This window comes from Phalangium opilio, unplaced genomic scaffold, assembly GCF_054372755.1.
Source record: "Phalangium opilio isolate 3A_F unplaced genomic scaffold, DU_Popi_V2 ptg000002l_1, whole genome shotgun sequence".
Taxonomy (NCBI): domain Eukaryota; kingdom Metazoa; phylum Arthropoda; class Arachnida; order Opiliones; family Phalangiidae; genus Phalangium; species Phalangium opilio.
In genome coordinates, this window is record NW_028324144.1 from 8,957,005 (window position 1) to 8,971,975 (window position 14,971).

The 14,971-nt window shown below is 37.7% G+C and overlaps 1 protein-coding gene across 1 annotated transcript; it reads left to right on the forward strand.

Moving 5' to 3' along the window:
* Positions 1–6,241: 6,241 nt before the first annotated feature.
* LOC149718684 (uncharacterized) lies at positions 6,242–13,567 on the forward strand. Its single transcript, XM_089852170.1, has 6 exons — positions 6,242–6,802; positions 7,232–7,396; positions 7,459–7,627; positions 12,379–12,596; positions 12,662–12,969; positions 13,146–13,567. The coding sequence occupies exons 2-6, from the start codon at positions 7,247–7,249 to the stop codon at positions 13,354–13,356; spliced, it is 1,056 nt and encodes a 351-aa protein (XP_089708296.1). The 5' UTR covers positions 6,242–6,802; positions 7,232–7,246; the 3' UTR covers positions 13,357–13,567.
* Positions 13,568–14,971: the final 1,404 nt, after the last annotated feature.

Below are 14,971 nucleotides of genomic sequence, written 5' to 3' on the forward strand. Positions count from 1 at the left end.
TGGCGTTTCTGGCCCATTGGCGTGATGTGGCTGGAAATTGGCGTGCAATCTCATGATGGTGGGGGTGGCGTCATGGATTTGTATAAATACTACGTATTGTGGATTTCCAACTCGTACCTTCCACATGGCATTTCTCTCTGGCGCGCGTTGTGGAGAGAAAGCAGACAATTTGATTGCTCTTCCCCTCTCTCGGCCCTCTAAATTGGGACGGAAGTTCATTTCATTTTTCTCACTGCGCATGCGCGAAATGCCACAAAAATGCATACCGTCAGTAGTCTATAACCGAGATCTTAGAATGGAAGTCGGATGCGTCCGTTCATCCAAGGATGATGGGAGGTGGATACGAAATCTGAGAGAAATTTCGCGCCGTAACTGCGGAAACGATTGGGTCTGGTGGGACGGTGAAAATGAGGGAGGAATACTCGGGACGAAAGGCAGGTGGTCTACTTTAGAACTAAACAATTTTTAGCGCCATCGTGTCGGCCTAATTTTGCATACATATGCCAAAGTTATTTTAAACTGTTTTGCTCATTAATAATTAGCATTTAGTTTAATAGTTAGAAAAACTTGCACCACCCTATTTTTAAGTTTACACTGCTAATTGAAGGTGCACTACTTCGAAATTTATGAAGTATCATTATAAATAACATGTGCTACTCTCTTTTTGTAGTCTGTCCAAGTGTCAAAATGGTTTATTTCCTATTTATCTCGCTTAATAATTAGCATTTAGCGTTTCGAGACTTTTTAGTTTGCTGTTATGCGTTTTAGTATTTTGGTTACTTTCAAACCGTTTGAAACTTGGAGGATATAGGGGTGAGGGAGTCTTCGACTGCCTGTTCTTTCTTAGAGCTCAGGTTTCGGTCTCTCCGATGGGAGATTCGTGCACGCGCACCTAGTTACCTTGGTTACGCGCATCACGTGACCACGCAAATCCCAATTCAAAATGCTAGCTTAGGCCTTGGAAGCAACGCCGCCTATATTACGGGTTCACTGCCCATGCAGTGATATTTTTTTAATTTTATCGGGCGTTAACTAGACTCCCCCAATGGCGTTAATCCATCTTAAACACTTATCTGGTAGAATTTTAGGTGTAGGGATAGAGTAAAAAACCGTTCCCTTTACTTTCACAGTTTTATCTAAGAACCATAATTTACAATTAATAAAAAATAAAATATTGATAAATGTTCCGTTAAAACACTAAAAAATTGCAGCTAGACGCATACTGCTATTTTATTCGTTAGGAACCTTGTAAAGCGTTTACCAAAAATTAAAACAAACGAACAGACGACGCCCGATGACGATGAGCGCGGAACAAGGTGCGCGGCTAAGAATCTCCCAGAACGGACGATAATCTGAGAGCGCGTTTCAATGGGAAAACGGGCAGTCGAAGACTCCTTCTCCCCTATATCCTCCTAGTTTGAAATATGGGCACAGGCATGCGTTTTAGTCATTTGCCTGCAAACCGTTTGAAATTGGTCAACCATATAGAATAAAAGTTTGAATTATTATTACGAATTTTATTATGATCTGTGCAAACCTTTTGAAAGGCCCTGTATGCATTTAGTGGCCGCCACGTTTTGGAGCAGACGCCGCATGCACCACTACTTCCTTTTTCCAACGTGACCTAAGCTCTCTGGACTCATTTTGGCTCCAGTGCGTCACATCCGCCGGTGTCGCACATATTTGGTGGCCGCCTTTTTGGCCAAATTGGAAATCCATAATACGTAGTATCAGAAGGGGATAATAGAAGAAGAAGGATGACACTCTGTATCCTCTTAATACTTTAGTTATGTAACGCCATTCTTTCCAGGCTCACCCTTTTTGTTTGCTTTCCTGCACATCAAACTAGAGATGGGCATCGCACCGTGGGGTCAATTCTAAAACTGTTTGGTACCAAATCCTCAGAAATCAACCCACAAACCTCATCTTGACATGGGACAAAAATTCACAAGCGTCCCTTGGCAAATAATTAAGCGTAATAGAGTAATGATGAGGGAACTATTTATCGCGTATGTGATTTGGTTTAGTAACCTTGCTCCAAATGCTCTGATGTTGGAAAGAATGACGTTACACTTACCTCGCTTTGTGGTACACTTCTCTCGAAGAGAAGTATTATATACTTCTGGTAGTATTTATATAAATCCACGGTGGCGTGATCTGACGTGCAATCTCATGATCGCGGGTGTAGCATGTTCTGGTAGAAATTGGCGTGTAATCTCATGATGGCGGGTAATATCAAGATAAGCTTCAATGAGTTCTCGTTGGTGTGCCTTATCTTATCTTTCGAATAAAATGTTTAATTTCTGGTCTCACTGTTAAGAGATCCTCTAACAGGGACGCTATCTTAATATTTTCTTATGAAATTCGACTTCATTACGTACTATGATTTTGGGGGCTGATTTAAAGTAAGGGAACGTTTGGAATCAAAGTGTATTAATAATTAATGTATACAATAATTCATACTCGAATTAGTTTATAATGATGAAACGTATGTTAATGTGGATATCTGTCAAAGAAAATAATTTTAACTATATGCCTTTAAAAATTTGTTATAAATCACCGAAAAACAATATCTTTAAGTAAATTGGCCATAATTTCTCAAATATGACGGTGGAAACTCCAGCCACGTGTTTGGGAAATAACAATTTAGGCTTAAGACTATGTGCCATAGTAAAAAAACAACGTGCTACCTATAATTATTAACGAAGCAAGCGGGAAATATGAAAGTAGACGGTAAAAAGAGAATACCGTTTTTGGTTACGACAGTGTACCTGATTCCTCTCGAAGACCGAAGAAAACATGAATTTCATAACCTACAATCGTTAAGAATTCAAGTGATCTGCAAGTATGAACCTATAATTCAACCAGGCCTGTGCGAGTACTCGATCAAAGGCGAGTACTCGATCGAGTCTCGAGTCGAGTACTCGACTCGAGACTTGAAAATCAAAATTTTAGGACTTGAGAATAATTTCGAGTCCTCAAAAATCCTCACTACTGGACTCGAGGAGGACTCGAACTGAGGCTTAACACCATATCAAGTCCAAAAATATTTACTATGGATGAAGAATTTATTATTCTTTCGTCTCTTGTCAGCACGCACAAATCTACATTACATAGAGGCCTAGCTTTCCCCTGCTGAAAACCGAAGCTGCAACAAAGTATATATCGAATAAGCTGCCTTCGGAGATAGGGAGTTGCCTACCCTCTAGCGTGAAAACAAATTTCCTCACGCTCATCCTTTATCCATGTATTTCGCCTGAACTCGGTGGGACGGTGACTCGGAATTTCAAGTATAGCGCGGTATCTAGTGGGGTTTTACTAGGCCTGTGCGAGTCCAGTTTTTTGGGCTTCGAGTCGAGTCTCGAGTCCTAAAAAAAGCTCTTATAGAATCTCGAGTCGAGTCTTTTAACTGGTATCGAGTCCTCGAGTCCTAAATTCAGCTTCAAAACTACGTCTCAAGCCCAGTGTCGAGTCCTGATAAATTATATCAAGTCCCAGTCGAGTCCAATTAAATTATTTCATGTCAAAATCAAGGCTAAATATTTTCATATCTTTTATTTTTTACTCTTTGTTTGTTCAAGTATCACAGCTTGGATATAAAAAGTAACAAACGTAAATAAACATGTTCTAGCTGACGTCAAATTTTTGTCCAATCATCTGTCTTCTCTAAAATCTAAATCGGTAAAACCCCACTAGATACCGCGCTATACTTGAAATTCCGAGTCACCGTCCCACCGAGTTCAGGCGAAATACATGGATAAAGGATGAGCGTGAGGAAATTTGTTTTCACGCTAGAGGGTAGGCAACTCCCTATCTCCGAAGGCAGCTTATTCGATATATACTTTGTTGCAGCTTCGGTTTTCAGCAGGGGAAAGCTAGGCCTCTATGTAATGTAGATTTGTGCGTGCTGACAAGAGACGAAAGAATAATAAATTCTTCATCCATAGTAAATATTTTTGGACTTGATATGGTGTTAAGCCTCAGTTCGAGTCCTCCTCGAGTCCAGTAGTGAGGATTTTTGAGGACTCGAAATTATTCTCAAGTCCTAAAATTTTGATTATCAAGTCTCGAGTCGAGTACTCGACTCGAGACTCGATCGAGTACTCGCCTTTGATCGAGTACTAGCACAGGCCTGGGTTTTACCGATTTAGATTTTAGAGAAGACAGATGATTGGACAAAAATTTGACGTCAGCTAGAACATGTTTATTTACGTTTGTTACTTTTTATATCCAAGCTGTGATACTTGAACAAACAAAGAGTAAAAAATAAAAGATATGAAAATATTTAGCCTTGATTTTGACATGAAATAATTTAATTGGACTCGACTGGGACTTGATATAATTTATCAGGACTCGACACTGGGCTTGAGACGTAGTTTTGAAGCTGAATTTAGGACTCGAGGACTCGATACCAGTTAAAAGACTCGACTCGAGATTCTATAAGAGCTTTTTTTAGGACTCGAGACTCGACTCGAAGCCCAAAAAACTGGACTCGCACAGGCCTAAATTCAACCAACACTGAAACTTAAACTAGAATTGATTACACCCAATAATGCGAAACGATATACAGACCTTGGATTACACCATGAATTCATTGCAATTTGGAAAATTTTACAATCCTCACCCCAACTACAACGTGAACCATGGTGGGACGGGGAATACCCTTGTGGGGGAAAGTTGACAATTTTAAGCTTATTCGCAACGTGGACCAAGGCTTTCACGAAATTTAATTACGATATATTATTTTTATTGGGAAAATGTAAATTGCAAAGCTTATTTGCAAAATATTTTGGGCTTTTTTTATTTCGGTTCAAAGCCTATTTTTATCCAAGCTTTTCTTATTTCCTTTTAATCTTCTCCCATTTCTGTACAAACATTTCTAAATTATGTTAAATATTTTATTATTTCTGTTTAAACCACTCATATTTTTGTTCAAAATTTTCCTTATTACTGTTCAATTTTTCATTGTTATTGAAGTGCAAACTATTGTTATAATAGATAAATTAAGCATTTAGCAGATGAAGAAAAAAATAACCAAATAAAGTAAAAAATGTTCAGATGGGCGGAAAGGTAGCTTGATGAATTGAATATTTAGCATGTCTGAGAAAAAGTATTTAGATGAAAACGAACTAGTTCAATTGAAAATTTAGCAGATGAAGGAGAAATAAAGCAAATGGAGAGACATTTGAATTAAAATTATAATCTGACAGGTGGGCATTTAACCTTATTTGACCAGGTTGACAAAATCGAGATGGCGCCCCTATCCCATGCCTGCGTATTAGTCTTAGTTTCGCTTTATGTTAAACCTATGAAGTATTTTCCCCACCTACGCAATGAAAACGTAAATATGGCGTTATTTTAAGTTTAATATCTCCTAATTAAATTTCGTGAAAGCCTTGGTCCCCGTTGAGAAAAGGCTTAAAATTGTCAACTTTCCCCCTCCAATCGAATTCCCCGTTTCACCACGTTGCCGTTGGGGTCAATTTTCCAAATTGCATTGAATTCATGGTGTATGCATATCGCTTCGCATTATTGGGTGTAATCAATTCTAGTTTAAGTTTCAGCATTGGTTGAATTATAGGTTCGTACGTGCAGATCATTTACATTCTGAACGATTGTAGGTTACGAAATTCATGTTTTCTCGGGTCCTCGAGAGGAATCAGGTACACTGTCGTAAACTAAAACTGTATTCTCTTTTTTACCGTCTACCTTCATATTTCCCGCTTACTTCGTTAATAATTATAGGTAGCACGTTGTTTTTTTACTATGGCACATAGTCTTAAGCCTAAATTGTATTTCCCAAACAAGTGGCTGGAGTTTCCACCGTCATATTTGAGAAATTAGTAAATTATGGCCAATTTACTTAAAGATATTGTTTTTCGGTGATTTATAACAAATTTTTAAAGGCATATAGTTAAAATTATTTTCTTTGACAGATATCCACATTAACATAATTATAAACTAATTCAAGTATGAATTATTGTATACATTAATTATTAATACACTTTGATTCCAAACGTGCCCTTACTTTAAATCAGCCCCCAAAATCATAGTACATAACGAAGTCGAATTTCATAAGAAAATATCAAGATAGCGTCCCTGTTAGAGGATCTCTTAACAGTGAGACCAGAAATTAAACATTTTATTCGAAAGATAAGATAAGGCACACCAACGAGAACTCATTGAAGCTTATCTTGATATTACCCGCCATCATGAGATTACACGCCAATTTCTACCAGAACATGCCACACCCGCCATCATGAGATTGCACGTCTGATCACGCCAATGGGCCAGAAACGCCACTCTGTTACCACTTCGATTCATTTATTAATTGAAACGAGCGAAAAAGAATTGCCTTGGCTCAATTATCTTCGTTGGCTAGTTAAACCAAATGGGTGTGCGAAAAATGGAAGACTCCAATAAAGTCGAGTATATATTAATCAAAGTGAGTTAGAAATAAGATTTAATTTTAATCAATCAGATATTTTTGTAAAAATGAGTTAATCTTGTCACTCACTCACTCCATGTCTTGATAAATCGTTTACGGAGATGTGCAATCGAATTATCTTTTCATTAAACAACTGCTATTCAAATGGTATTCGAACCCGAGTCAAAAACCGATTTCGCACACCTTAAAATTAAATATTGATTTCCTTAAGAACGGACGACAAAATTATGATAAAATCTTGTTGAACAGAAGTATGTATTTCCCTGTGATTTTAGGGTGAATTTCAGAGAGCATATAGTTAGGTATTTTGACCTTTTTTATCACATTTACAACGCTAAATCTTATTTCTTCAACGTAAGTGATTTTAAAATTTTATTAAGTTCCAACAAAAGTGATATGTAGTTTATTAGGGAAAAGGTGAAAATTCGCCACACTTTCAGCTTTACCTCCAGTCCAAACGTCGGTCCGGAGTTAATCCCCACCTCTAAATTACAATTATCATCTCATTGCTTCTTGAAAACTCACGTCAGCGCGACGCGAATGACGAAAATCAAATATTTTCCGACAGAGGGGAGGTGAAATAGCCGGCCTCTTTTTACGTCCCCCTTGTATTTTGAAAGGGGGACTGGGACCAAAGAGAATATACCAATTGGTATATTCTCTTTGCTGGGACTATGTCGCGCGAACACTTAGGCATCTTTTACCTTCTCCCTAATAAACTAGATATCAGTTCTTGGTTCCAAAATACATTGCATAATAAATTAACATTTACATTGAATTTAGAACGCGCATGTTATTATGTTTGGCATGCAAGGCTCATATTTCGAAGGTCGGCTGGACCATTTCACTCCGTCTCCGCCCTTTCGAACGGTTAAAACAATTATCGTGTCCCAACCCCAAGTGACAGTCACGCCCACTTCCTGGTCCTTCTTAAATATGGACCCCGAAGTAGGAAATGCTTATTAGCAAGCTACGCCCAAGTCATTTGACTATATTCTTGGTTCTATTAGGTGGAAATATTAATGGTGTCAACCTTGGTTCTTTTGTCGGTTTTGCTTGTCATTCACTCCATACTAACCAACAAATACAAATCGTTGCCCACCAAGAAGGCTCTCAAGAAATTGGCCCGAGAAACGCTGAAAAATGTCTGGGATAACACGTCCCTCTTGGGCACCGAATGTAAGGAATTAAGTACTCCCTATTTCCAAAGAATTCACCTAAGCTCAAGCCAGTTTTTTTCGATTGATTCAATTCGTATTGAGATTGTGTTTCCTTTATTAAGAAAGTTGGCAGGCGCTTTTTTCAGCCATTCAAGCTAAAGCTTAGTTCCCACTTGACAGAAAACACGACCGAAGTACCTCTGCGGTAAAAGATCTACCGCAAAACGCGACCAAAACAGCTTTCGGTCGGACTGAATTGCTGTTCTATTTTTTACGCAGAGGCCGACGTAAAATTATTTTGATAACCAATCAAAATTCTTTTCGGGAAGAAGCGTCTTTTGACATCATAATAGGGGAATATTTTATCCCCCGTTCTGTGTTTTTTCTAACTTGCCAGTCGCCATTGCCACATTTGCGTGTTGTGAACTTAAATAAGTTTGAATTCTCTAACTAGATTTGATTGTTTGTCGCTATTGTCGTGTTTGTATGTTGTAAACTTTTTAGTTCGAATCTCTCTTGGTAGAAGTAAGCTCCCTAATCAAAAGGTATGTTATCGATTGGGCGTGTTATCAAAACAGCATTGTCCAAAACGGCTTTTTCATAAGCGCGTTTGCCATAATAGCTATTTCTCGTTTTAGCGCATTTTGATTACAGCGTTTATATCTTGAGCGTACGAAAGTACGCCTTTTCCAAAATATTGTTGTTTATCTTCATTAACTTCCCAAAATAATATGCCTTTTCCAAAAAATTATATTTTATATTTACTTCCGATATAACATTACTCCTTTTTGCATAATAGTGTTCTTTGTCCTATATACTTAATATAATAGATATTTCCCTCCCTATCAATCACAGTTTGGGCGGAAACAGCAACCGCTGTTTTGGGAAATAGCGCTGTATCGAGAAACGCGGAAACAGCAACCGCGGTTTTGCTTGTACGCGGTTTTGCAAACCGCTGTTTTAGGAACCGCTTTATTCCAAAACGCTCTTTTGAAAACCGCTCAACTACCCGTGAACCAATCAAAATACCACCACGAAACAATCGAAGGCCAAGGCTTGATTTCTTGTGGCTCCGAATACCAATTCCAACTCGTGACTACCGGCCGACCGCCCTTTTCTGTTCGTAGACTGTTAGAAACAAGCCGACCCAAGGTCTATTCACATAAAATTAATGTGAATAGCCCCTCGATGCGTTACTTTTAACTGTGCTAAAATGATTACCCGTATACCTTACTTCAATAAATTTATTTATGTTATAAATGTAATAGTGCGACACAAATAGAAATTTTGAGTGAGTATAGCTCCTCGATGCGTTACTTTTAACTGTGCTAAAATGATTACCCGTATACCTTACTTCAATAAATTTATTTATGTTATAAATGTAATAGTGCGACACAAATAGAAATTTTGAGTGAGTATAGCTCCTCGATGCGCTACCCTTAACATTGCTAAAATGATTACCCGTAAGACCATTCTAAAAACAACAATGATAAAATGATTACACAAGTAACCCTTAATAGAAGAAGGGAAAGTTTTAGTGATTACCCCCTCGATAATCGAGTTACCTTTAACAGTGCTAATACTTAACGCTCGATTAATACACGTAGTACAAGTTTTAGTTTACAACATAGACTTATGCCGACGCATAATTTTTGCATCTTATAGCATGAACTTATGGCCCAAGGCGTTTGAAAGAGAAAGAATTCGGTAAAACACAAAATAATTGTAATATCCCCGTGTCTTAAGATCATGCTAAAAAAATGTCAGTAAATACTAGCTTTTGCTTTCAAAATTTCCCTCGATTACTTTGAATTTTGAAATAGGAGAGCAGTATAGGGGATTGTAAAAAAGATTAGGAGGGGAAACAAATAGGGGGGAAGGCATTAAAAAGTGTTTCGTCACGTGGTGCAGCTGCTTTGAACCTTTGAGCAGACGCTCCTTTAGGTCAACTTTAAGAACCAAGGCTGGATTAAAAATATCGTTATGGATTCTTATAGTTGGACCTTTATTTATAAAAAATGAACATCAATGCAATGCAACGAACTTCATATTGAAAAGAAAAACTCACCTTCAGTTTTAAATTAAAACGTTTAATTATCTGAAGCGCCCAAATCCAAATCCACAAAAGTTAGGCCTTGTCCCACCAAAAAAAAAAAAAAAAGATTATGGGCGGGGGACGGGGTGTAGTAGGACGTTTTGAATATGTCCAGCCTTATTTTTAAAGTTATCTGGCAGTACTGAAAACACTTTCACGTGACCTCTTTCTTTTTTACAATCCCCTATTGAAAGCGTGAAATAGTATTGTTGACGAGTGAGAGGAATTTTAAAGGGAGAGGATATAGCTTAACCTTACTATCATAATTCCCTTTTAAGTAGACAAACGAAAAATGTCACCTCACCACAATTCTTTCCCTTTCACTTTCCCTTCAATGACGAACGAAAATTTTATACTGTGACACGCCTACTACAACAGGGAAAGCCAAACTAAGAGCCTCATCGTTGATGCACATCATACGATGTGGCTAAAAATAGTCTAATCACTATCGAAATTAGGACAAAGCAATCCAAATTTGGATGGCAAGTGATATAAGAGTCCAAAAATGCTAGCTTTAATCCGAAAATGGATTCCTTCGATTCATGGTTCTAAAACTATCCAAATTTGTACAAAGTAGTCCCAATTTGGATGGAAAGTCATATGCCGTAACTTTTTAAAGATCGTGCTTTTGATTTGTCACTGAACAGTTAAACACAATAATTAATTATTTTGTTTAATTATTTAAGAACAAGCTGTGAAAATAAATATATTACCTCTCTTGAGTCAAAAGTCTCACTAACTACTCTTTAATGATAAGCAATTGCAGAGGATTAAACGGAATACAGACAGACAAGTTAGGTACAGATTTTCTACAGAACCTCTCCGAGACATACGTCACTCGGATAGGCAAATATCCATTCGTCCCTACCCCTAAAATATTTCAGAGGGTCACGCATGAAGTTTCTTTTGATTATTGATTTCAAAACTACTTCTCTTTTCCGTTTTTATTAACTAGCGATATCAATACTCGTCCCATATTAAGAGTTTCATGAGTGGAGTAAAGTAAGTTAATTACTCGCTTTATATAAACTATGAAATGTATACAGTCCATAGACTTCATACGCAATCTTCGTTACTCGTCGTATATAAACCAATATGTGCTCGATATTAAACCAATATGGACGTGATATTAGTCTAAAATCGGTTAGAAATTTGTCCCATGTGGGTTTGATTTTAGTCCAATATCGGTAAGAAATTTGTCCAATGTGGGTTTGGTTTTAGTTCAATATCGATTATTCCAATATGGGCTTGAAGTTAGCAGAAGCTGATTAGGCTTTACACATGAAGTACGTGTCATCAAAGAGAATATACCAAGAGGAGCAGAAACTTTGTAAATAGGGACCGGCTCTGAATTTGGAGGAACTAGTTCCGGTTGTTCACGTGACCTTGTCGTCTGCTTAAAAATTACCTCTTGTACGTCAACGTTCAACCCAGAGATCAACCCTTTGCCACCACCAAAAATAAGCAGCCGACATAATTTAACCAATAGAAGGTGTCGCTGCTTAGCCAATCAACAAAAACTGGATCTAGTTACTCCAAAACCGTGGCCGGGCTTTTCAAAAGCCTTGTGAAAGGCTAGACTTTCTGCTCCTCTTGGTATATTCTCTTTGGTGTCATGTGCCATGGGGAGCTACACGATATTCTCTAAGCTTCTAGGAAAGAACCTCCTCTTACGCGGAGGAACATAATTCGGTAACGCGGCTCCTTCGGATTGTTGCGATCCTTCCGCCTTAAGAACCGATTTACCAGGTACATAAACTACTAGAAATACTGAGTAGGATGTCTGAAATATTCTTTAGTTAAAACTATTCACAATACGAAAGATTATTTGGGAGTAAGGCACGAAGATCTTATCAATCTGGGTAGCTTTTGGCGGCTCGGGAATCAGGAGCTTATACCTAGTGTAAGGCTTAGTGTAGTTTTCGAGTCTACTATTATTAGCAGAGCTATTTTTCTGTTGAAATTAAAAAAAATCTTACAATATTTAGTTGAAGACTTATTAAATGACTCGAAAATTTTAGAAAGTTGAGCTTTAAAATATAACGACTAACGAACGATACCGCAAATTTGCCTTCCGAGCTTCCCGGTTATGTCGAGTCGAGGTTCCATGCAAGAAAATAGTAATAGCCGTCGCCGATTGGTCTGGCATTAAAGAGGTTATCTACGGTTAGGGGCTTATGATTGGTTAAAAGCTTTTTTGTTCGTCTGCTTAGTTTTTTACTTCGGGAATGTCATGAAATACATGGCCAAAGCTACGGAAAGGTGAGACTTACGTACTTTATGTGTGAAGCATAATCCGCTTTTGATATTAGTCCAATATTGAGAGGAAACGAGATAATTTTCGCCCACTTGCGTAAAATATGGATAATGGCCTGACCATTTCTCGATCCAATTTTGGATGAAACTCCAAATCTGGCTTATAATTCGACCGTCCCTTTTTGAAGACTAGTTACGGTATCCAAAAATATATGAAAAAACTGTGCTGTCTCAGAGTCAGCCGTTTGGATCCTATTATATCCAATTTTGGACAACATTTTCTAACAGCGTATGTGTGTATCGAAGTAAGATCTTTCCGTTGAAGACCTACGTAAAAGTAAATTTTTTGACCCAGCGCTCAAGTTTTCCGTCGTTATTTTCGGTCAAGTGAGAACCTATAGCTTAATTGTCTTCCTTAGCGATTCTCTCCGTTTTGCCATACACTACTTGTCGTATCCTTTCTGGGTCGTGGATGATTGGAGCGACTTTCATTCTCTTTTTTTTGGGTTGTTTCATGCGTACTGAGTTCACGACGGAAAGTTACTATCGCATCGACTCCGTCTCGGACTTGATCAAATCGGGAATTCCACCTGTAATGTTCAAAGGTACCACTGATGTCGCGTATCTTGAAAACTTGGTAAATAGCTAACCTTGTTTGAATCCGGTTTTCTATTTTCCGAATTAACTGATGCGTTTCTATAGGCAAACCATGACCCAGTTGTTAAGCAATGGCTAAACGCACTCGATCGGAAGAAAATGTATTTCGGCCAGGATTCGGATTCGGTGTCAAATGATACCTACATTGCTGTTTTCTCTGGAAAGAAAGCATTGATCCTGCAGGAGGCCCAAGTGTCAGATTTGATGAGCTCACCCAAACGTAAGAAGTTCTTGATGGACAAAAGAGGCCTTCACTTTTCTCAAGATTTTGTTACTTATCAATACCAACACTTCATTTTCAACACCTCTTGGATGAGGAAAAGTCCCCAAATCCAAAAAAATATCCAACTAAGGTGAGAATGAATTTTATCTTAGATGATTAACAGTCTCGACGAATGTTATACCGCACCGTGTCACCATTATTCGAAGGCTTAGTGGGGTAGTCAATTTCACCCCTCAAATATGGAGGCACGTAGTGTCATCGCAGCCGAGCCATGCTTTAATAGTCTTGGCAAATGTTCTCTTGCAGCGTGGCACCTTTATTCGAAATGCAAGTTTTCAAATATCAGGACTTAGAATTGCTTTACTCCATTGAACGGGTCACTTGGAAGAGACCGTTAAAAAGCACGGAGGCCTTGGACCTGAGTAGCGTCAGCGTCCCATTCTACTTATTACTCACTCTGCTGTCAGCAACAGTGCCCGTTGTCATAACCGAAATAATCTTCAGCCAATATGCTTAAACGATGAAAATGAATTAGGTTATGACATGAAATCGAAATCCTCGAAAAATGTTAAAATTTTCAATTTGAAGACATGATTATAAATCATCAATTATTTGAAATAATTACTTATCTTCGTTTTTCCATCTAAACACTTTCTGCTGAAAATCCGCATTTTTCATTAAATTTGTGGATTGTTTAATTGTAAAAAGCTGGTCGAGAATTAATTTTATTACCCCTCAGTGATGTGTATATATCTACTTTCAAATAACAAACTGAAACTCCTTAAGATTAAATTTTCACAATTCCAAGTATTTAAAATTATCAAAGCATAATATTAGTCGAAATTACTATCCCTTTAAATACCCTGAGAAGCCCAAGCTCTTCCTAGAACTAAAACTGAGGGAAGTGGATTTTAAATAATCTTGGTATAATACGCGATTTTTTCAAATAATTTATGTTTAATAATTGTGTCTTTAAAAATGAATATTTGAATATCTGTTACTACAGCTAATAGATTTTGCCCACTTATCTTTTACGTTTTCATTAATTGCAAAGGTGTAAGTATAGTAAGTCAGTTTTTAATCTTAACATTCATTATACATCTGGCATACATGGATATTGTGGTTAGGTAATCTATACATTTTCCAGAAAGATCCTCTCATTAAATGGTTTTTGCCATATTAAAGGGATACAATCAATTTTTTGTGTTACCAATGAAAAGCTAGCGATGTACGAGATTGCCTCGAATTTTTAAGTGTTAGTAGTTTTGGTAAGCGCCATCTAGTGAGCAAATTCTGTACATGCGATTTCCACTCCATTAAATCCCTATTACTACTTTTACAGCCAATAACGGAACATGTTCTACCCTAACTTGCCATTCTTATTTTTCAAAACTTACTAATTACAAATGAGAATTAAAAAATATTTTCAAATCACCGCATTCACCGCTCCAAAGGATTTCAGACGATGGTTTTGAACTTCCTGCTTTTGAACGCTAGATGGCTTTAAACACCGACGTTTAAAAAGACAAAAATACCGAGTTTACGCTTTACTTCGACGCTAGATGGCGGTAGCAAAAACTACTAAAACGCAATGGCAGCCCCCCTGGAATTTGCCTTGTAAACGACATATAAAATCATTTATAACCTAAAATTGTGATTTCAAAACAGTTTTCGGCGCCGCTCTGATCACTGCTCCCCCTTGTGCCGAACGACACAAACTCGAGTGAAACCTCCAAACTACCCTACACTCACTTGGAGATACAGTAGACTTACACTTGAAGTGGTTTTACTATTTTGCACTATCGCCAAATTAATCATTTACATTTCGATATAGATGCTTTGAAAGCTTTAAAGGAATGTAATAGTTTCAATGTGATTTTGGTGTTCAAAGTAAGAGCTTTCTATGTTTTATTAGAAAAAAGTTGTTAAAACTTAGATTAGGGCCAATAGGCTAAAATAAGGCCAATGGTACTGATCCGTAGGACCGAATTCCCATTCGACCGCAAGATAACATCGCCTATTAAATTTTATCGAATGGGATCGTTTTATTTTTGCACACGACATCTAGATGGCGTTTGCAAAAATGGTACTCTATACGGAAAATTTGAAGAGGGGAAAGCCACTCTTTAATA